A 20,628-nucleotide genomic window follows, 5' to 3' on the forward strand; every position below is an offset into this window, starting at 1 on the left:
CTTTGCACGAGGAGCAGTGCGTCTCGGCGATTCACTCAGACATATTTAATATCACTGTATCCATGTCTGTGGGTTCTGAACTCCTCGATCCAGTAGCATTCGATTTTTTTTCTCTCCTCTTCTCTAATAATACATGAGATTTTTGGCAACCTGTGCCAAACGCTATTCCTGGAATTTGGTCCCGTCGGCGCACTGCTTTTAGGACCGAGCGAGGCCAAGGACCCTTTTGTACGGAAGAAAAATTTGTGGGCAACCAACCACGCGCGCGATTCGGACCCCAGATCTTTAGGGTGACTTCCACATAAGCGATTCCATTTAAGCTTTGACACTTGGTTTATATCTCGTCTCTTGTTCTTCTCTCACACTTGCGATGCCATCCTCCCGTCTCTCGACCCACTCCTTCAATATCTACCCTCGCTAGCCATGGATTCAAAACTGAACAAGGATATCCTCTACACCATTGCCGCAGAGCTGGCCTCTGCTGGCTCAATCGACGACCTAAAGAATGTCTCCCTGACTTGTCGAATCTTGCGAATGGTGACCTTACCCCTGTTGTTCCACAAAGCCCAATGGCCGCACCCAGAAAAACACACGGAAGAAGGGGGCTTGGAATTCTTCCCAGAGACCTTGTGGGCGTACTTTAGGTGGGTGTCCAGGTTGCTGCAATGCGCCAGGGGTTGAGCTGACAGCCTGGATGTAGAGAGTTCTCGCTGGACTGGCCAGACCATTGGCCAGATACGATTCCACCACAATGGGGCGACCGATACTATATCGGCGGCGACTACCACCCACGACACCTCGACAAACTCGTCGGGGCGCTCCCAGCCATGTCCAACCTGTCCAGGTTCCATATCAGCTGCCCGTTCTACCCGCCAGCATCCATAATCGCAGCGCTCATCCAATGCCCATCCATCCGGGAGCTGTCCATCCACGACACCCCTCTCTACGTGGACATGGTCCCCCGCGTCCCGCCCACCTTCCACCTCGACCGTCTCTCCATCGTGCCCGTCGCCGAGGCCCTGCGTGTCGGCGAGGGGGCCTACGACCCCAAATACCAAGAATTCCATTACTACACCCGCGACTACAGGAAGCGCTACAGGAACGACAGTCTGGCGCGCTACGCCGCGACCGCCTTCATCTTCTCCCTCGGCAAGTCTGACCATCTGCGGCACGTCGAGGTCTCGGGCGACCTCTGCACGCTGCACGAGCTGGCGTACCAGGAGTGGCCGCTCCTCGAGACGCTCGTGCTTACCGGCCATGCACCCCGCCCGCACGGCATGGTCGAGCTTGTGGACGTGGTGGCCAAGATGCCTAGACTCGCCGATTTGCGTCTCCTCTTTGCGAGCGTGAAGAACGACCCCCTCTTCCGCCTGCTGCCCATCGCGGACAATCACCTCACGGCACGCGGCAATTCCGCCCGCGTCCTCTCCCAGATCCAGTACCTGGCCGTATCGAATGCGTGCAAGATCCCGGGGGTGTTCCAGTATACGACTGGGTTGGAGGGGCTGGTGGTGTGCGCGATTATTGACTTGCCGAGGGTGCCTATTGCCCTGGGACGGGCGGAGGTGGATGCCCTTTTGAACGATATGATCTCGGCGCCTGGCGGGATGAAGGACGGCCTCAGGACGTTGCGCATCATGATTGAAGACAAGGGCACCCCCGAGCTCTATCGCAAGATCTGTATGCATTTCCCCAAACTGGAAACTCTGGAGGTCGAGCTCTGTGGGTATCACGACGGGAAGACCGTCTTCCCTTGGGTACGTCACACTCACTTGCCTTTTCTGACCCACTCAATCCCTTACGTTTTTCTTCGTCTCGCACAGGAGGAACTCGTGGATCCGTTCAGATCTCTCAACTATCTCAAGCAGCTCCGTATATGCGTTCAGTTCCCCGAGTACGACGAGGCTGATCGCGGGGAGCCGTGGAAGACCGCCCGGCGGGAGTGTGCGGCGCATTTTGCAATGCGATTGCCTTCGCTCCAGAGGGTTGGGTTTGAGTACCGTAAGAGGACGGGGACTCATCGGTATGAAGATAGTTGGCTTGAATGGGACATTGAAAGGAAGCAGCAGTTTGGAAGTGTGGAATTGTACGAACTCCCCCCTTCTTGGTATCGTTTCCCCGAAGTGTGGAAACCTCAGTTTTTGGTTGGTTCGTGATTCTTTTTCTGTTCTTTCTTTTTCATATGATCTTCGGCGTGCTTCGACTTCTTTTAGTTGAACGCTACCCCTTCCCCCTTTGTTCTTATTTTCTTTTTCTTCTTCAGATTTTTTATGCTTTTCGTGGTCTACGTTTTTGGTTTTGGTCTCGGTCCCGTTTCTTTCTTTCTCGCAGCACCATACACGCCTTTGGGCCTCTTGATCTTTGTCGTCTTTTTTGGTTCCTCGTCTTGGTTTCAGCGCCTTTTATCTCTTTTCTTTTTTTCCCCTGGGTTTCATCGTCTCCGGTTTCGCCTAATGTTCTCTGGTTCATCATCATGTTATGAAGTATATCATGCATTGTTGTTTTTGGCTTTACTATGTAGTCCGTACCTACCTACCACCTCCTCTCCTCACTTTGTTTTGCTTATCGCTGTCCATGTTGTTATCGTTATCTCTTACTTTTTACTCTGCGCTCTTGTCTCGTCGATACATATATACATGCTACGACAAGGATTCCTACTTGGGAACTACTTATGAAGGATATGTTTTTTGCAGGTTCACTGCGTCCCCCTTCCCCGTATCTCTGTGCTTTGAGTGCTCCTCCGTATCCACGGCGTTTTGCTGGGTGATCACACTGGGTCCTGTCAAACAATCTGAAAACGAGCCAGTTTGGCGGGTGAGATTAGGCCATACCTCGAGGCATGGCGTGACAATATCTTCTCAGTAAATTCTCGGTAAGCTCTTACGGTAGATCGACGCTGCAAATGTCCGACAGATTCTTGAATGCGGATTCGGAATTACATACAGTGAATCAGGCGGTGACTCTGAAGTAAGTGGCTGCTGCTGAAGTGCTGACTTGAGAGAGAAGCTATGAAGGTATTTATCTGTGATATGACAAAGAGGTATACGTATACCGTATACGTATACACTTGGGTATCTCGACTACTTACCTTGCTTAGGCATCTGAATTGGCTACATAGGGGCCTGGGGCAAGGTAGCCTGTCTTCAAGTGAGGGTTACTTAGTAATAGGGCTTGAAGCCGACTTATTTTCGGTTCGTCACAGCTTCGCTGCCGTGTTCGAAATGTAGATGTCACCTTCCACTGGTAGTGGTAACGTAGCTCACTGCTAGGGGCTCTTGACTCAAGAGCCCCTTGGCCAAACTATGCATGCACAATTTGTTTCCAGCAGCATCCCCAAGGTAAGTAAGTGTCAAAAGGTCTGTACCTCTGAAACGACTTACTTCGCCTTTAGCCTTAGCCTTAGTCTGATCACTCTAGGACAGATCCGAAGGCACGCACAATGTACATTGCTTAGTATGGCCAGGTAAGATGGCAGAGTAAGCTCATGACAATCGAACGTGCGTTAGAAAGTCGAGGGGATCGCCGCCACAACTTGGGCATACATACCATAATTATTGAAAACGTTTTCGCGATCGTTCCACTGCTGATTGTCAGGGGCACACCGTTTTGGAGTCGGGGCGACTTCTTTTTACTATCCTCCAAGTTTGGACTCCCACAGTCTGCCATGCCCCCTCCGACAACGAGTCGCGGTGAGACACTTTGACAAGGCGTAGATTGTGATTTCCTAGAAATTTAGCTCGCTGCGTCAATATTTGACAATTGCTTGTGGTTCTGTCAAGACTCAAGCTCAGAATTCGAATCCATAATCCTCGAGGAGGCTATACGCACGACGTTTCAATGCGGTTCAGCGGGTGGATCATGGATCATAGCGGCTAGTAGTTACTGCTCGAGTAGAACAGGATCGTGGGTCGTGGAGCTTCACTCGGGAAGCGCGCGGTAAGCCACGAGGCAAGCCTTGGCAAGATTCTCGCACGCTGAGATTCCCCTGAAGGTTCTGGTTCGAATTCTTCGGTGCGTGGTCTGACAGAGAATGCAAGCATACACCTTGCCTTCCTTCAAAACGTTATGTCTCAGTCAGACTTCTTTCGAAGCGCACGACTGCTATAGTAGTCGCAGTGTATGGATGTGTAACGTGTAAGTGGCCATGACTCGATGGAGAATTCCAGAGCCCGGCGGATGGAAACTTTACAGTAAGCTTAGTTATTTATGTCTTGGGGCCTTGAACACTAAGGGGCGTCTGTGTACGACTTCTCCCGTGCCCGTTGGAAATATAATCAACGGGGAATTGAGGAGCAGTTTGAGCCCCGATGTTGTGAAACGCTCCTGACAATAAGATGGCGCATCTTTTCGTTCCATGGAGAAGTCAAGAAACCAGGAAATTACAGTAAAGAAAGGCCTGCATATTTCCCTACCTACTCCACGCCTTATTTACTACCTCCGATAACGAAACATTGGCTTCAAGCAAGATCCACCCGCCAGGGATCCACCACCGCATAGCCCGAGTCCTGTCAACAAAGGATTGTCGCGTCGAAACGACTTCCTTCCCCCTGGCGCTCGGCGTTTTACGGACATACTGGAGCCACTCGGGTTCAAGATTCCTCCCGAATCCTCGTGGAACACACTGCCTCGAATCTTATAGAATACTTATACTACAAGCACGCCTGTCAGAAAGCTCCATTCATCAGCTTCATTGTACCAGAGTGAAGGAACCTATAGGCTTAGGAGCGTATGTATTGAGGTCAGTTGTTCTCGTGGGGTGCCGCCGGTTGGTGAAGGTTTAAGAGCCCTCGCATCAAATGCCGATGGATGGGCGCCTAATTTATTTTCGCACGGTCAGTAATAGGGGCTCGAAGGGCGGGTGCCCTGGGAAGCTTGTATTCAAAGTTGTGGACAAGGAAGGCGCAGGGGAATATCCAAAATTATGCATCTTCAAACGTCGGCGCATTCGAAACTCGCTTTTGATTGGGCTGACAGGGGTCGCGAATCGCAGAGTGCTCAATTCAACTATCGCCTGGGCGTCTAAGTTAACAACTCCTGGTCAAGGATGGCTCATGACCTGCTCGTGTGGCACGGAGTGCTCAAATTGCCCTTTTCAGAGTTAATTAATGTAAAAACAATTGAGTGGCCAATCGTTCTTAATGGATTCAATGACATGGCTATGGCTACACATGAGGTATGAAGGAAGACCACTCCACCGTCTGATGGGCAGAAGATGGAAGGTGTGCAAGCTCATAGAAAGTCACTACAGTGAGGATAAAACGTGCCACTGGATAAACGACCAGACCCACCAGCCCAAGGCCGAGTAGCATGAAGAACACGCCCATTAAAACCAACGCAACAAGGGCACCAAATGTTTCAACTACCTCCTCCGGATTATCACGATGTTCACTCCAAAATCTGGTTATTTCTGCAGTCAGAGATCCCACAAAGGCCGGGAAGATTGTTATAAACAGAGCCGATATTCTCCAGAGGAGCTGGCTTCTGACCGACGAGAACGTGAAGCCCCATGCAATGCAGTGGATTCCACCGAAGATTGTGCTGATGATGATAACGCCCCAAAGGCCGATGTAGTCGTGCCTGGTGTTCCCCGGGTAGAACGCGTAGAAAGTGGGCGCCCGTTGTCCTGTCAAGCTCGTCTGGAGGCCACAGGGTTTAGCGAGTCGATACAGAAAGTGCTCAATGATGCAAGGCAGCAGGAGCACCACGAACGCAACTGAGAGTGGCAATGTCAGCCACGGGAACGAGTCCTATTTGTGTTTAACAGGCTTACCTATCCTCAATGGTGCTGACCAATTCGTTGTCCATCTGAATATGCGACGGCATTGTTTCCCCAGGCATCTTTCCATGACTGTGCCGAAACGCCCTCCCGGGGCTGCTCGATCATGACGCCCATCCTCCACTGTCCCAGCTTCTTCCTCGTCTCCCAAGCCAATCGTTCTAGAAGCGGCGTCTTTGCTGCTCTCATCTTGTTGGGGTAGCCGAACATGCACAATGATCGGACACTCGGCGTCCAATGGTTTGTGCCACCAGAAGAAGTGGAAGACGAGGCTTACGGCGATATAAGCAGTGGTGGTAACCTCCAACTCTGTGACGAAAAGACCTTGGATCGCTCGTGCAACGCACTGAGCCAGGAACCAGACCGTCTGGATGATGACGAAGACCTTTGCAAACCCGTCCGATTTACTCTTGTCAGCGATTTCGTCTTTTGTATCTGGACGGAGGAGCAGAGCTGTCCTGTGCCGCACGAATTCGGTATCGTCTTCGCGAGTGAGATCAGCCCAATCGATGTATCGAAATCCTGTTTCATCTTTGAATATGTATCCGCCCATTTGGAAGAACTGGGCGTGAACCATGGTCCACTCTGCAGGTGGCGCTACGGGCGCGTGTTGACAGTCAGTACCAACCTACAACATCATATAGCAATCAACTCGAAGGAGCTATCGCGTACCTCGTTCACCATCTCCAAACCCAGGATCCTCCTCCTCCAAACTCTCTTTCTTTTTCAACTCCCTAACGTCAGCCAGAATCTTCCTGGCACCGATCCATTGCCTGAACGCCCATACAGTAATAGCTTCAGGGATGATAATCGCCCACAGCATCAATTCTATCCTTTGCAGGAACCTTTCCCAATAGGTGGCTTTATACCCTCGGAGGTTGGGGTGAATAGCGACCCAGGTACAAGCGAATATCGTGGCCAAACATGTCCAGATTATGTCCCATATTGAGCGGTAGTTCTTCTCGAATACAACCTCTCGGGCGTTGAGGTTTGCGTTGCAATGACAGGCGGTGGGAGCAGTGGTAGAAAGGTCAAGAGGTCCGCCTGTGGTTTTGGAGACCGAGTTTGCAAGAACGTAGAGCGCGGTCAGGAAAAGCATCCACGAGCGTGGGCGGAGAGGTTGAAAGCCCCCCGGTGCCTATAGCCGAGATACAGCGCTGACACGGCGGGCAAACAGCTGTCTGGTGGTGATCGAAACCGTGCTATCCTACTGACTGTCTGGTAAAATGTCCAGTGGCACCTAGACACAGCGATACGAACCGTCTCACTTCTTGGTTTGGTAGAGAAATGTGAAAGAAAGGTTTGATTGAGCAAATGTGGCATTGCTGCCGTGAAGGGGCACGGGGTTCGACTGTGGAAGTCCCATTCCAGCACCTTTGTCCCGGGACCCAATTCTCAAAGGCCATGGGACCTCCACTCTAAGGTGTTTTCTTTGTCTTGATACTGTGTTTCTCGTCTGAACTGGTTTGTTTTTCTTTGCAGCTCAGTTGTAGTCCGAGTGGTCTTTTCACGCTGCCACTGGCAGTGGACAGATTACCAGACAGAGTACCGGTCAGAACACGGGACAGCGTCGACCGGACAGCTAAATGTCCCCCGTGTGAATACACCTTGTTTCCCATGCTCTGACCCAGGGCAACCGCAGAGGTAATGTATCATTGTAGCTAAATGGTATTTGAACTATTTTACACATGCACAAGTGGAAGGTAGACAAGAAGATACGGAAGTAAGGACGACAAACAGTGAGGATAAATAGGGTTTGGATACATATCGTAAGGTTTAAATAGAGAGGGAATGGATGACATGAGTGAGCGAAGAGCACTGCGTTGGGATTGGACTGAAGGTCTAAGATCGTGAATAAAAAGACAAAAGATGCAATGCAGGTCAATGAAGAATACGAAACGAAAAGGCTGGCTGTTCAAAACCTCATAAAGTCAGACGACGAGTCAGAGTCCATAGAGGTGTCTTCACGAGGCCTTTGGGGACCTCTCGGCGGACCCGTCGCAGGGTTGTGGCTGTTATTCGCGTTCGTGTCCGAACTGTTACTACTGTTGTTGTTGTTGTTGTTGTTGTTGTTGGTATTATTGCGAGAGGGTCCTCCGATTCGAATGTTAATCGGGGAAAGACGCGAGGGATGGGGCATGAAACCCAGGGAGGCGGAACCTTCAGGAATCCTGGGGTTTCGGGTGGGAACAATTTGTCGAATAGAACCGAGTTCAGATGGCCAACGAGGACGATTCATCGCGAATGACAGTGGATCTGGCCTTGGGCGAGAGGATGAAGAAGTTGAAGTTGTTGAAGGACCGGCGGCACTTGCACTTGGCGCTCGATTAGGTGGCATGAAGGGCGACTTCTTCTCCATGACCGGCTCTCGACAAACTGGGCAAGTCGTAGCTTGGTTGAGCCATTGCTATCGAGATGTCAACATCGTAGACACGTCGGCGAAAAGTTCATGACATACCTTGAGACAGTCCTTGTGCATGAAGTGTGGACACCGATCCAACTTCAGAACTGGATCCTGGGGAGCATACTGGAAGACACATATCAGTCAGAGGTCTATAGAAGGAACTGCGGTAGAAGACGCACGTCGTCAAGGCAGATGGGACAGCGCTTGTCGGATTCGCCATTCGCCAACTCGCTATAGCTCGCACTTGTGAAAGAGTCGATGACGTTGGCGGGTGTACGTCGAGGCCTGACTTCGCCGAGCTCTTCGGTAAGCGACAATAGTGTTTCATACGAATCGTCGAATTCATCGTCGTTCTAGAGTTGAAAAAATATGAGCATTAAACCTTGAGGTTCATCTGGTATCCCAACTCACCATGAAATCGCCTGGATTGAAACCAGCCAAGGGCCTTCTGAAACCACCAAAGCGCTGTGCCCTGTGCAACACCCGTCGGATCGCATCACCAGTCGGTCTCGTTTGTCGCTCTGGCGGTTGCTCTGTCCCACTCCCGCCAAGAGTAGCAATCTCCAAATATCTCCTCCTAAATTCTTCTCTTCCCGGATGACGAGGGGCCGTCGTCGTAGTCGAGTTCGACGCAGACGGGGTATTTCGATTAGCAGCAGCAGGCGGTCGATGTCTCAATTCAATCCCGTCCACGTCATACGTTCGCCGACGCGGAGCTACTAGTGTAGAGAGATCGTCGTGCAGTTGAGCAAGATCTCGGGTAGCGCGCCGCAGTTCCTCTGCTTGAGCGCTGAGTGGATCGATCCCTCTCGTGCGAGGCCCACCGTTTCGAGGCCGAGGAACGAAGAGAGGATCAAGAGAAGTGTCCGACTCCGAGTCCTCGTAGAGCCATCGCTCCCACGGATCGCGCTGAACGGTCGTTGGATGCTGATGAAGAGGCCTAGGTCGGATGGCATGACTAGACGGAGGATTGAGGGGCAACGGCCTGACGGGTCTGTCCGAGCTTTGCGTGGTCGCTGGCGGAGCATTCCGTCCTGCCCGACCCAAGCCCGCTGTTACAGAAGCATCGTATCGATGGGGTGTCGCTGTCGCAACCCGCATCCCTGACATGAGTGTCGGTACAGTGGGTGCGGCCTGCGATGTCGACGCTGGTGGGGGAGGAATCGACGGAGCTGCAGTTGAGAGTGGTGACGGGCGGTGAGGAGGCATGGACAAAGCTGAAGGCGTAGAGAAGCGGCGGGCATTGGCCGACATTGTTGAAGAGCCAGACGGCTCACCTTCACCCATCCTTCGACGACGCTCCAATTCGAGCATTCTGAACGTATTTTGATACGGACCAGGGGCAAACATATCCGAAAGTCTGTCTGGAGCCCTCGACGGATTTGAGGGGTTGCCAGTGGACGGTGGGTCATCAGAAGGCACTCCTATCCTGCGGTACAGAAACCCGAATCGAGCACCAGTCGGATCATGGGGGCTGGGCAGGTCGAGAGGTGAAGCCAAACTTCCACCTGCGTTGGAAGCATTAGTGGGACGAGCAGCAGATGGCGTTTCAAGACCCGAAGGGCCTGACGATCCATGTCCCAGTAGCCTGCTGATGTTCCTCTCCGACAACTGACGACCACGCTCTCGGAACGCCTGTCGGAAATTTTCGATAGAAGAGGATGGTCGAGAACTTGGCGGCTGTGGTGGGTTGAGAGAAATAGAAGAGCGGGTGCTGTCATCCTGCTGCGATTGGGATTGCCCTTGACCTGGGCGGGTACTGCTACCGGTGCGGTCCCCGAATTCCACATCCAAGTTGGGGGATGGTACCGGTATAGGAAGAAAAGGCCGTGCAGGGGGTGCTTGCGATGGTGGGTTTCGATTGACCGGTGTGCGTAGCTGCTCTCCCGACAGTCTAGTACTAGCGTCGTCGTCTCCGATTTGGATATCAAGATATCTTCTTAACGAAATCAAGTCTCCATGCAACGGCGGTATCGAAACGGACGGAATGGTGACCGAAGTCGGACGGTCGGATGGATTGGTGTTGCTGGTCGCCACATGGGTGTTCCTGTTTTGTGGTGACGATGGTCTGAGTGATGCTTGTCCCCGCCTCATCGACGGGCGTGGTACCCCTGATCTCCAGAGACTATCGTCCGAGTCCGAATCACTCTCCACATCGGGGAAGTCCCAGTTGTTGAATGCTCGTCGCGAAATCGTCGATGTTGATGTCGATGTACCCGCGCTCCTTGCTTCTCCTGTACGCCCGCTCTCCCCGCTCTCCCCCGGCCTCCTTCCGCTCGAAGGTTCGTCCGTCGAATTGAACAAGCGGGCGAGGTCCGTCATCTCCGTATCCCGACTAGCGTTGAGAATTTCCTCTCTTCTTCGGGGTAGGAACACGCCGCGGTCCTCCGCATCTAAGTCCCTAGACCCCAGCAATGACGAGGTTTCCGATCTTCTACTCGTGCTTGGCTCCCTCCTCAGAACTCCCAAATCCAGTTCATCTCTTTGTCGACTCCTCTCTCGACTGGTCTCCGCCACCAGGGATCCCCCGGCGTGCAATCCAGAGTACCGACGTGCTCGGAAGGCGCTGAACATCGTAGATTGAGCATCGCTGGAGTTGTGGGAACTACCCGACGATGCACCAAACGTAGCTTCGTTCAAGGGACCCCTTGTCAACGAAACCCCGGTGCTATGGGCAGTCGTGCCGTCTACAAGTAAAATAAGCGACATTTCGCATTCGAACTCTCGCGGCAGACTCACCCCTGTCAGATCGATTCAGACTAGGCGAGGTATCAGCCATATCCGAAAATGAAAAGCCTCTTAGGGCTGGATTGTCGTGACTTGAAGGAATGCTGCGTGGTAGCGAGGTATCAGGAATCATTACGTTGAGAGCAAAAGGGTTCGGCCGAGTGTTCGTTGTCGATGGTGCTGCTGAAGAAGGACGGGCATGCTGTGGCGAAGCTGTATTCGATGTAGAGGTCAACGATCGGATGAAGGCTGTATAGGAATAAGACCCACGATTGTTAAATCGACGAAGGACAGCAGACATAGTTTGTCTCTCTTCCAAATTTGTACCGTTCGAACGAGCTGAAGAACCAATTCCAGTCAATCCTGCGGTCTGGGATGTAGGATCACGGAGACTAGATGAGACACGAGGTCGAGAAGCCGAGGTATCTGGAAGAAGTTTGATACGGAATCAGCTGTGTCCACAGCATAGGTAGACCCAAGGACAATTGCACTCACTCCCAAGAGGTGTGGACGAGGACCCCAGTATTCCGTACACTCTATCCAAACTCGTCAGTAGGTCTGGTTCAGTGCTGTTCCTTGTCAGCGCTTGTCTTCGATGCCAATCAAAAGCGTTTGCGTTGTTCTGTGAAGTGGTCCCATCTGACGCGCTCTGGTCACCTCCCACACCGTACCCGGTAGCACTAGTATTGATCATACCATCCGAGGTGAAAGGCGGCAGGTCATCAAATGATCCAAGGTTCCCGCTCCCAAAACCAAGTCCCCCTGGCATGGATACGAAGTCCCGGCGCCCGAACCCAATCCTCGACGTCCTAGCATCTGCCATAGTAGTCCCATTGCTGATAGCGCTCGCCGACCCTCCGCTCCTCCCTGACCCGACGGAGGCGGCCGAATGGGATGATGCTGGCCTCGTTTCCGCAGTTGAGTCCACCGTTTCTCCATTGTCGATCCAGCGTCTCAGGTCAGTGAGGGAAGGTGACGGTGGAGCATGGCTTCGCAAATCAATATCCAGATTCAAGCCAAAATCCCGTGGAGCGCTGGGTTCATTGCCTCCTGCAGGTAATCGGACATCGCCGGTGGAAGCTGGGTCTGAACCAACGGACAGATTGTTATCCTGAGATTCCTCCTCGGCGTCCCATATGACAGTCGAATTTGTTTCGATGGGGGGTAGTGTGGGTGGCGGGTTTGTTGTCGCAATGGGTGGCAACGTCGGAGGTTGGCTTGGGATAGTTGGTCTCGGTGATCGCTCAGCGTCGTTGCGAGTGGAAGGACCTGGTACATCCACCAGTTCGCTCAATGGGGGCTCGAACACATTAAGCGGGACGTCTAGAAAGTATATGAACATAACTCAAGATATTGGCGCCAAAGAAGCTCATACCAAGGTAAGCAGGCGTTCTAGACCCCAAAGGCTGTATCTCCGGGCGATGGCGAGATGGGCTGACACTCGATCGACCTGCGGGCCTTGCAGCGCGTGCAAACGTCGAGTACGAGGGTGACGACAACGTTGACACGGACGTTGATGCCGAATATGATGACCTCCGGTGGTGTGTCATTTGCAGGCTGGAACGAGGGCTGAGATTGAATTCATGTTGACGCGGCGAGTCCAAATCCAGTGGAGGGAGAGTAGGTGGAGGAGTGGGTTCCCTCGGCGACTGAGCGAGGCTCCAGCGACGGGATCCTCCAGAGCCCTGTAACGGGGTGCGCCTGAGCACGTCAATTTGGCTGTCGAATGCATTGAACCGCTCAAGATTCCTTGTCAGGTCGGCATTTTCGGTTTCGTAAGTCGAGTTTGAAATGGACTGCGGTGTGCTAGTTAAAATGGACTCGTGGTTCCGAGAGGGTGGTGACGAGGGACCAACCATCGCAGCGCCTTGGGTGGCGTCCCCAGAACTACGGTCAAGGTCAGTGTCAAGGTCGAGTTCCGTGCTTAGAGGAGGTAGCGCTGGTGGGTGTGGGAGTGGCAATGAAAGGGGTAGAATGGTCGATGTTGACGGGCTCAATGCTATTGTTTGTGAAGGGGATAAAGGGTGAGCCGAGGATGGTGCTGGCTCTGGACCTGTAGGGGGCAGCATCTCTATGTCCATGTCAACGCCCACAGGCTCTGGGGTCGGAATGCGTGGCGGGAGGGTGGGCCCGGGCAGGTATTGGAAGGCCAAACCATCTGGGGATAACCGTGAACTCGAGGCAGCATTCCTGGGCATCGATGGGAGTGTCGAGGACGACGGATAAGGATTGCTCGGTTCAGACTCGACGCTGAGACTCGTGTTGCTGCTACTGGCAATCGTCCTTTCCCTCGAGGACGAGCCCGACGACGACGACGCCCTATCACTGCTGTTGCTACCGTCTGATAAACTGCTTGCACTCCTCGCGCGTTTGTTGCGGTCGTTACGGCCTGTGGTGGTCCCCGTGGCGCTGGCCTCCCCACCCGCATCCGCCCTCTCCCTGTAGCCTGTAGTTCCTCCTCCTACCGGACTATCCAAGTCGAATCCAAATTGTTCAAAGGAACGCTTGAACGAGGTCGTTGCCGGAGCTATCGAGAGATGAAGCTGTGGTCGGTCGCTGGGGTTGTTTGAGGGCGAACCCAACGAGCTGGACATTGTCTGCTCGTGGTGGTGATGATACAAGGATGAAAGCGCCCCCGGAGGCGTCCAACCAAATAAAATAGCCCGGTCTTTCTGAAATGACTTGGATAAGAAAGAAAACGGATCCTTTGGCCTATTGTGGTTCAGTTAAGGCCTGTACAACCTCAAACCCACCCTTTTGAGCTTGGGCGGTGAGCTTTAGACGTCGCTCACCGTTGACAGCGACAAAAGCGAATGAAGGCGGGAACTTGTAAATTCAGGAAGGAAGATGAAGGAAGAAAGAGATTGCAAGACGCTAGGCACAGGGTGAGCGGGGAAATGCCGGGATTACGTGATTTTCATCACCGGCACCCGGTGATGCCGGCAAATAGCCACGTTAATTCGACCAAGTCCTCGATGTCTCTTGACCACTCTCCACGACTCTGAACACCAGAATTTCTTGCATTCCGCCGACAATCATAGTGCTGCAACGAGGATATGGCCATATCCGAATATTCCATTGGAAATCATGTCAAGGGATGCTCAGTTGCCTCACTCACTTAGCCTCCTCCAAAACTGGAACAAGGACGACAAGTCTCCACTGACAAAAACGATGGGCACCTTGTATTTATCTGTGCAGGACCGTCAGGTCTCTTGATCTCGATGCAGCAATATGTGTATATCGGGTGTCTAAACTCCTGCCACGAGGCGATACTGCACCCCTGTCCGTCATTCTGAGGAACTCACTTTCGGATATCTGATACGGGTATAAAAGAGCTGTACGACCGTTAACACCTTTCCCATTGTCGCCCCTCTCTTTTTCGGTTTCTTCTCTTTTCTTCTTACGACTCTTCTTCTGCCATGGCCGCTCAACGACAGGCAGTTCAGCTCAAGGAGGAGGGCAATGCGCTGTTCAAGGCCAAGCAATACGAAGCGTCTATTGCCAAATTCACCGATGCCATTCAGTTGGATAATCGGAATCCTGTATTCTACGGCAATCGAGCAGCTAGCTTTTTCTTCCTGCGGAGGTATGTCACCGAGCTCGAAGGTTCTTCGGTCACACTGGCACACGACTAACGATCGATTTCTATTCCCCGTAGATTCCACGAAGTCTTGAGTGACTGCCGTGCAGTAAGTCTGTCGTGCGTGAACCCGTCTCTCCGAATTCTTTCTGATGATCCATGTAGGCTCTCAATCTGGACTCGAGATACACGAAAGCATGGCTGAGAAAAGGCGACGCCCATGACGTGGGTCTACGTCTCTTCTTCAAGCCCCTCCGAGGTTTACTAACTCTCTGCCAGGCCCTGACGCAATACGCCGACAGCATCGAATCATACTCTCAAGCCCTCTCCCTCACGCCTTCTTACGAATCCGAACACGACGACCTCAAAAGACGTATCGAACACGTCAAATCGAAAATCCTACATCCATCCTCCGTGTACGTTCCTTGACCATGCATCTCGCTGGACTCAAACACTCACCTGATTGACAGAGGACTTGACACGCTCTCTACAATTGCCCGCCTCCACTCTATCCAAATCCCTAACCTCCAAGCCGTGCAGACGCCTTCCCAAATCGACGAACTTAGACGAGCCCTCTTCCGCCACCCAAAATGGTCTTTCCCTTCTGCCTCCTCACACAAACCTCACCCAGCGCGCATACGCTTCCTCCTCGTACCATCTGACGACCGCATCCCTGTCGCGCCGCGCTCCAACATCGAACTAGGCACCGAGGAAGAGCCAGCGAAGAACTACGACCGCGAGATCCGCAGGCTTCTGGGCGGCTGCGCTCGGTACACCAGGGAGATCATCCTCTCTGAAGATTGGGAGTCCTACTCCCCTCAACGACCATTCGGTGTCGGCCTCGGACGATTCCACTCCATTTACGAGATTTACTACGGGCTACCTACCTCAGATAGTCCCTTGCCTTCCCTCAACAGACGCGCATGTAGCCTACTATCCCGAAACGACATTTACGGCCCAGCTCTGATTGTCAAGGGGGTTTATGTCAAGACGGATAGGAGGCTACTTGATTTGACGTTCGCGTCTTCGCAGTCTGCCTCCGCTCGGCCTAAGATCCAAGTGTCGCCGTGCACACTCGGGAACGCGCTTTTGGGTATGACTATGTGGCGGTAGACGAGCTCAATCGGAGGCCTTTCGGAGAAGGGCAGGTAAAGACTGGGAAATGACTTGCAAGAGGGTCTTGACCGCCTGTCGTGGATGATCATTGGCCTTGGGGCCTCTCCTTCTCCTTCCCTGGAGTGACTCTGGAGCCCACTCTCGCTCAATTCTGAATATCTGTTTTCTCTTCTGGCGGCAGCTAGCCTGCCTTCCCCTCGCTTCGTATTCAATTTTCTTTCGCTCTTCTTCCGAATTCATTTTCATTCGGGTTATTCATTCTGCATGTTTTCTCCGCGTATCCCACCCCACTGTAGCCATAGTCACCCCACCCATGCTGTATTACTAGTGTCTCATGATAACGTACTTTGCTAATGGTATTATTGACGTCCCTCGACGTGAATGAGTAGACATCTCTCTCCCGCGCGGAGCTTGTGGATTAAAAATATTGGCGAAGGCCAGGTTCGAACTGCAGTGGCATCACCCATGCTTTGGCTGGTCGGTGTTGATTTGATTCCGAAGCTTAGTTTGGGCGGAGTGCGCGCCACTGCGCGGCTGCCTTACTGTCTGACATGCACCACGACACTGTGACGGTTACACGGTGCTCTACAGCTGCATGGAAGCGACACAGTACCGGTATGTTCTGAAGAAATGTCCTTCTTGAAGCTTGAAGGGTGGAACTGGCATCAGACATTTTGCCTTCGACGATGGGCTCGGACTCCCGAGTCTAACTGTTTCGATCGTCAGCCACATTTCTCAAAAGACAGAACGCGTGCCATTCTTGAACGCTTTCAAAAATAAAGTTGAATAACCGTAGACTCCTTTGCGACAGTCCGGCTCATTATTGGGGCTATTTTTGGTGAGTCCACTGTTGGCATGGACTCCTGTGCAGAAAGTGCTGTCTGTCTTCAGTGACATTGCTCCTCTTTTCACCTCTTTCCATGCATACAAAGCCTCAGATGGGAAAAGGAATTTCTCCCTGGTGCCTGGGACCCCGGCGACCTTCCAGTACGCCTGTCCGAGTGGCACAAGTCGCATTCCACACGGCCTACTCAAGGCAGTCGCGTAGTACCTACTATGAAAACCCACGACGATGTACGATCGACCGGCGCTTCTCCCGCCTCTAAAACCAGCTTAAACCCCAGTGTGAACACTTATCAGCATTGAGCGGCCGACTAAATCTCCATCCCCCCTTCATTTGTCACAGAAGTTCCCAACCACTTGGCAAGGTGGGGTTACTACGGCAACACTCGGCGACGGCGACCTTCAAGGCGTGTATCTGACTCGGAGAGCATGTGTATCTGTGGAAGTGTTTAGTCAAAGGTAAATGAGCCTATTCCAGCGCATGAATTCGAAACACTGAGAAACCTACAGTCAGGGAAATACCAATGACATCTTCCGAGCTGGCTTTCTCGGGCGCACTTAGCTTCGTCGTTTCCCTTGCAATGGATCTCCGCTTTCTATAAGAGAGCTGACAGAAAATAACCGGTTTCTGTGGGTGTCTCCGAGGTTTTCACGGAGGGTGTATATCCAGGGCGATAGAGGGTTGGCGAACAGATCGTCCCTAGACATACGGGTGTCCCCACCTTAGATCCATGTGAACCTCCAATACACAGCACGAGCTTTGAAGTACCACACTGTCGTTACCCGTCAATGGTGCGGCCATCTTCGAGTCTTCCGTGGGATCGATGCACCGACGAGACAAGTATGGTTAAATTCTCTGTCCGCAGGGTCTTCTTCTGGAGGCTCGTTTAAAAGACTGGATGGCCTCTGGAGTGGCCATGACCTTGGTTCTTGACGGACATGAACTTCTTGCGTACGTGAGCTGTGAATAGCGATCGGGATTGAAATAGGACCACGGGAATTATGTCGATGTCGAGACGGAGTCGTCACGCGTACTTGGTATAAGGCCACGAGCCGAGCCACGCTCAAGAGTAAGTAATAGGCTAATTGAAGGACCATGAGTAAGATTCGGGTGGATCTGAGCAGGGTTATGTACATTTTACACCGTGGATGGCTCGTGGCAGAGGCGTGGGCGAGGAATTTTAGGAGCTAGGGCGGATGTCGTGCGTTACGGGATAGAAGGCCTCGAGAGACAGGCTGCCGGCATGATTGTGGTGGAGATGTCGTCGATACGGTGGAAGTCCATGGTGCTAGGATACGTGTACTACAGCCCCACTCCTACAAGTATGTAAGTGTGATTCGAAACACCCTCTGAGAGTATGTCCTATTTCTATTGAGACCCCTGAACGTTCCACAACAAGTTCCAACGCGTTGCTGCGGCTCTTTCGACACAGGATCCACTTTCAAGACAATACGGAATCCTTGCCCAGAGCCTACCTAGCGTTTGACAGAGTGCGCTACCGCCTCAGGGGCTTCGAGGGCGTCATGAAGAAGAGGAAGCGTGGGTATTTTGTGATAAGAGAAGAGCGACCTCGCTGATATACCGCACATTCTCCTACTTGTGGGGTACAGCGGATCGCAGAATCCAGAATTCGAGAAGCAGTGAGCGGGTTCGCGGCAGCCAGTTGACCGTCGTAGAAGGACAAATGAGGACGGAATGGCTCTCGGAGGGGGTGGTCCAGCTTCCGACGGTTGATCCGTGATCAAAATCTTTGGACAGGCTGGAATAGGGGCCCTGCTGGTATACCTAGATGGAATAAGAGCGAAATATTCATCGAGGTTCTGGGGTGGTACTTCCGACGCCATGGATGAAATGCTGTGAGACGTATGCTCCGGTTAACCCATGCTGGCGTAGCCAATGACAGCCCCTGTCATGTACGAGCCAATTGTACATTCATTGTGTTTACTGCTAAGATCGAGGGTTATCCAACTGAATCATGGTAGTCGGATCTATTATCATTGCTCTTGCTTCTGATAATAATTGGTAGGCAAATGCGCCCCATATCGGTACCGGTGTACGCCACCACCCTGGAGTCCGAAAGCTTGGAAAAGACCGGAGAGAGCCTGGTTTGCCACTGCAATCCCGCATTAGTCCGGTGATACACCACTTGATTTCCACTGCACTATCGCAACATTACATTGCAGCTGCTATGATGTATATTATACTCCATGTAAGATCCAATGCCACTCTCTACAACGCCGACATAAAGAGCGGTGGTTGTAAGCAGAAGCAGAAGCTTATCCAGCCACTGCCACAAACAGCATTGCTCTTGCATGGATTTGCCAGCGGCAGAAAAGCCAAATGTCACCTGTTCCTATCCAGGAGAGCTTTGTGTGCCCGAGGCTCTACGAGACCACGACGGATTGTGCCTTGGCAAGTCCCAAGACCAGGACGATCGCAGGTGATTGATCACGTTGGCATCCTGCCGCCCTGAGCGCCCGCGCCGCCACCATTAGCGCCCACGACTGCCAAACCGAACAACTCCGAAATGGTGCCTGATGCGAGATTAGCCATGATGGCCTCCTTCTAGTCTTTTAAAGAGGGAATAGGGAGTCAATGACACTGAGTGCTACTAAACTGTGACCTCGTTAGGTGTTCCATACTCCTTCTGGTTAGCCACCCTGGGGAGGAAGCACGTTTCATTCATGCCCTTTCCTGGCGGTACTTAGTGGGAGGGCTTCTGGCCCGTGTATGACATTTTCCATCATTAATTGACTAAGAGTACTTATAGTTCGGGAGGTGCGGTACTCAGGTAACGTCCTTGAAGAAAGACCGTTCAAATCGACACTACTCGCTTTCGGAGAGCACGAGTTGGCCACCTGTTCACCTTGTAATTGGAACTCGTTGCTCAGCTGTCCTCCTGCATCGTGTAGGCTTTAATTTGCGGAAACATAAGCCTTGAGACAATGGCCCCTTTGAACTTTGATCATGATGCGGATTCCAACGGCAACTGGCAGTCTGGAAAGTGCGTTGAGTTTCGGGCTTCTTTGCACTACCATAGGCCGTCGTCCTGTAGCTCATATGTGGGCGCACAATGGGCGAGGAGTCGCTTTTACATACATTGTTGTGCAGGCAGCGGAATGCCTTACTCTCCCAGATGCGATTGGCGGGGTGAGGTAATCCCCGTGCTCCGAAGTTCGCAGTGGGCGGTTCAACAACATAGAGCATACCCACAACGTTCGTAAAGAAAAGATCGGAGTCTTCTTAGATTTACCCAATAGATGGCTTGTCATCTCGTTTCTGGACCCCACTTTTCACATCGTTCTCTGGTGGGAGGCTGGAAACCAGAATTAAGAAGCCCTCATCCGACGGTCTGCGTATGAGCCACCATCACGGGAGGTTCAATTGTGCCCAGATAAGACGCCAACGGAGAATGATCTCGTAACGGTACACACATACCTCTTGAAGAATACCAAAAGTGACTATGCGCCGGGAAACTCGGCGGAGAGTCCTCGATTCCAATAGAATTGGGAGGGCTTGGTCAGGGTCATGGCTTTGGGAAGATTAAAGAACCACCAAATTGGCGTGTCTAGGACAGTCTAGTAGCTGCCTTCTCGCCTCACCAGCTTGCCGAAAAGAGTGTATACATCTTCCATTCAATCGAAAGGGCGCGGACTGGGCAGCCTGGGCCTAATGTTTCCGTCGGCGTCACGCTTCCGAGGGATAATGAGTGCGTCGTCCTTCGCAACATTAGGGACAGAAAGCATCTGATAATTACCCAAAGAAAGATTGATTGGACAGGGACCGGGTTTTCCAGCAGATTCGGAACCTCAAGAGAAGACTCGAAGAAGTAACCTGTAGGAGCTTGGATAAGCGCATGGGAAACATAACATACGCCGAAGGATATATTAGGCGCAACAACGTCCGGCTCACCTAATGGGAGCTGACCTATTTTTCATTGGAACCGACTCGATTTTAAGGCTTGCGAGGATACTCCCTGGAGTTCCCATCGTCGGCTGGGTATGCCCCCGAAAAGAGATTCTCGCGTGTCAGTCGCCCCTGCATACGGAAAGACAAATGAATGGATTGAGGTCGATGCGGCGAGGAATGAACAGACCTAGCATAGGGACGATCGTGGCAGATTGGAGAGGAAGGTTATTCGTTGAACGTTACCCGCCTGCTTCCCTTTGAAATCGGTTTCC

General features: G+C 52.3%; 5 protein-coding genes across 5 annotated transcripts; 2 read left to right on the forward strand and 3 right to left on the reverse strand.

The window, feature by feature from the left end:
• Window positions 1-423: 423 nt before the first annotated feature.
• On the forward strand, window positions 424-2,622 carry CC1G_08494 (hypothetical protein; the record flags this gene model as incomplete). Its single annotated transcript, XM_001834797.2, has 3 exons — window positions 424-644; window positions 701-1,757; window positions 1,824-2,622. 3 exons carry the CDS (start codon window positions 424-426, stop codon window positions 2,154-2,156), a joined length of 1,611 nt encoding a protein of 536 aa, XP_001834849.1. The 3' UTR covers window positions 2,157-2,622.
• A 2,763-nt stretch (window positions 2,623-5,385) lies between these two features.
• On the reverse strand, window positions 5,386-6,875 carry CC1G_08495 (hypothetical protein; the record flags this gene model as incomplete). The annotated part of the gene is made up of 4 exons (XM_001834798.2): window positions 5,386-5,397; window positions 5,487-5,713; window positions 5,771-6,373; window positions 6,449-6,875. The coding sequence occupies 4 exons, from the start codon at window positions 6,873-6,875 to the stop codon at window positions 5,386-5,388; spliced, it is 1,269 nt and encodes a 422-aa protein (XP_001834850.2).
• An 816-nt stretch (window positions 6,876-7,691) lies between these two features.
• On the reverse strand, window positions 7,692-10,754 carry CC1G_15410 (hypothetical protein; the record flags this gene model as incomplete). Its single annotated transcript, XM_002910086.1, has 4 exons — window positions 7,692-8,183; window positions 8,235-8,303; window positions 8,360-8,533; window positions 8,592-10,754. The coding sequence occupies 4 exons, from the start codon at window positions 10,752-10,754 to the stop codon at window positions 7,692-7,694; spliced, it is 2,898 nt and encodes a 965-aa protein (XP_002910132.1).
• A 732-nt stretch (window positions 10,755-11,486) lies between these two features.
• On the reverse strand, window positions 11,487-13,501 carry CC1G_15411 (hypothetical protein; the record flags this gene model as incomplete). Its single annotated transcript, XM_002910087.1, has 3 exons — window positions 11,487-11,529; window positions 11,579-12,230; window positions 12,283-13,501. 3 exons carry the CDS (start codon window positions 13,499-13,501, stop codon window positions 11,487-11,489), a joined length of 1,914 nt encoding a protein of 637 aa, XP_002910133.1.
• Window positions 13,502-14,326: 825 nt separating this feature from the next.
• CC1G_13400 (hypothetical protein) lies at window positions 14,327-15,600 on the forward strand (the record flags this gene model as incomplete). Its single annotated transcript, XM_001834801.1, has 5 exons — window positions 14,327-14,493; window positions 14,566-14,596; window positions 14,653-14,712; window positions 14,767-14,903; window positions 14,958-15,600. The coding sequence occupies 5 exons, from the start codon at window positions 14,327-14,329 to the stop codon at window positions 15,598-15,600; spliced, it is 1,038 nt and encodes a 345-aa protein (XP_001834853.1).
• Between the last annotated feature and the right edge of the window lie 5,028 nt (window positions 15,601-20,628).

The sequence above is a fragment of the Coprinopsis cinerea genome (assembly GCF_000182895.1).
Source record: "Coprinopsis cinerea okayama7#130 chromosome 12 map unlocalized cont3.12, whole genome shotgun sequence".
NCBI lineage: Eukaryota > Fungi > Basidiomycota > Agaricomycetes > Agaricales > Psathyrellaceae > Coprinopsis > Coprinopsis cinerea.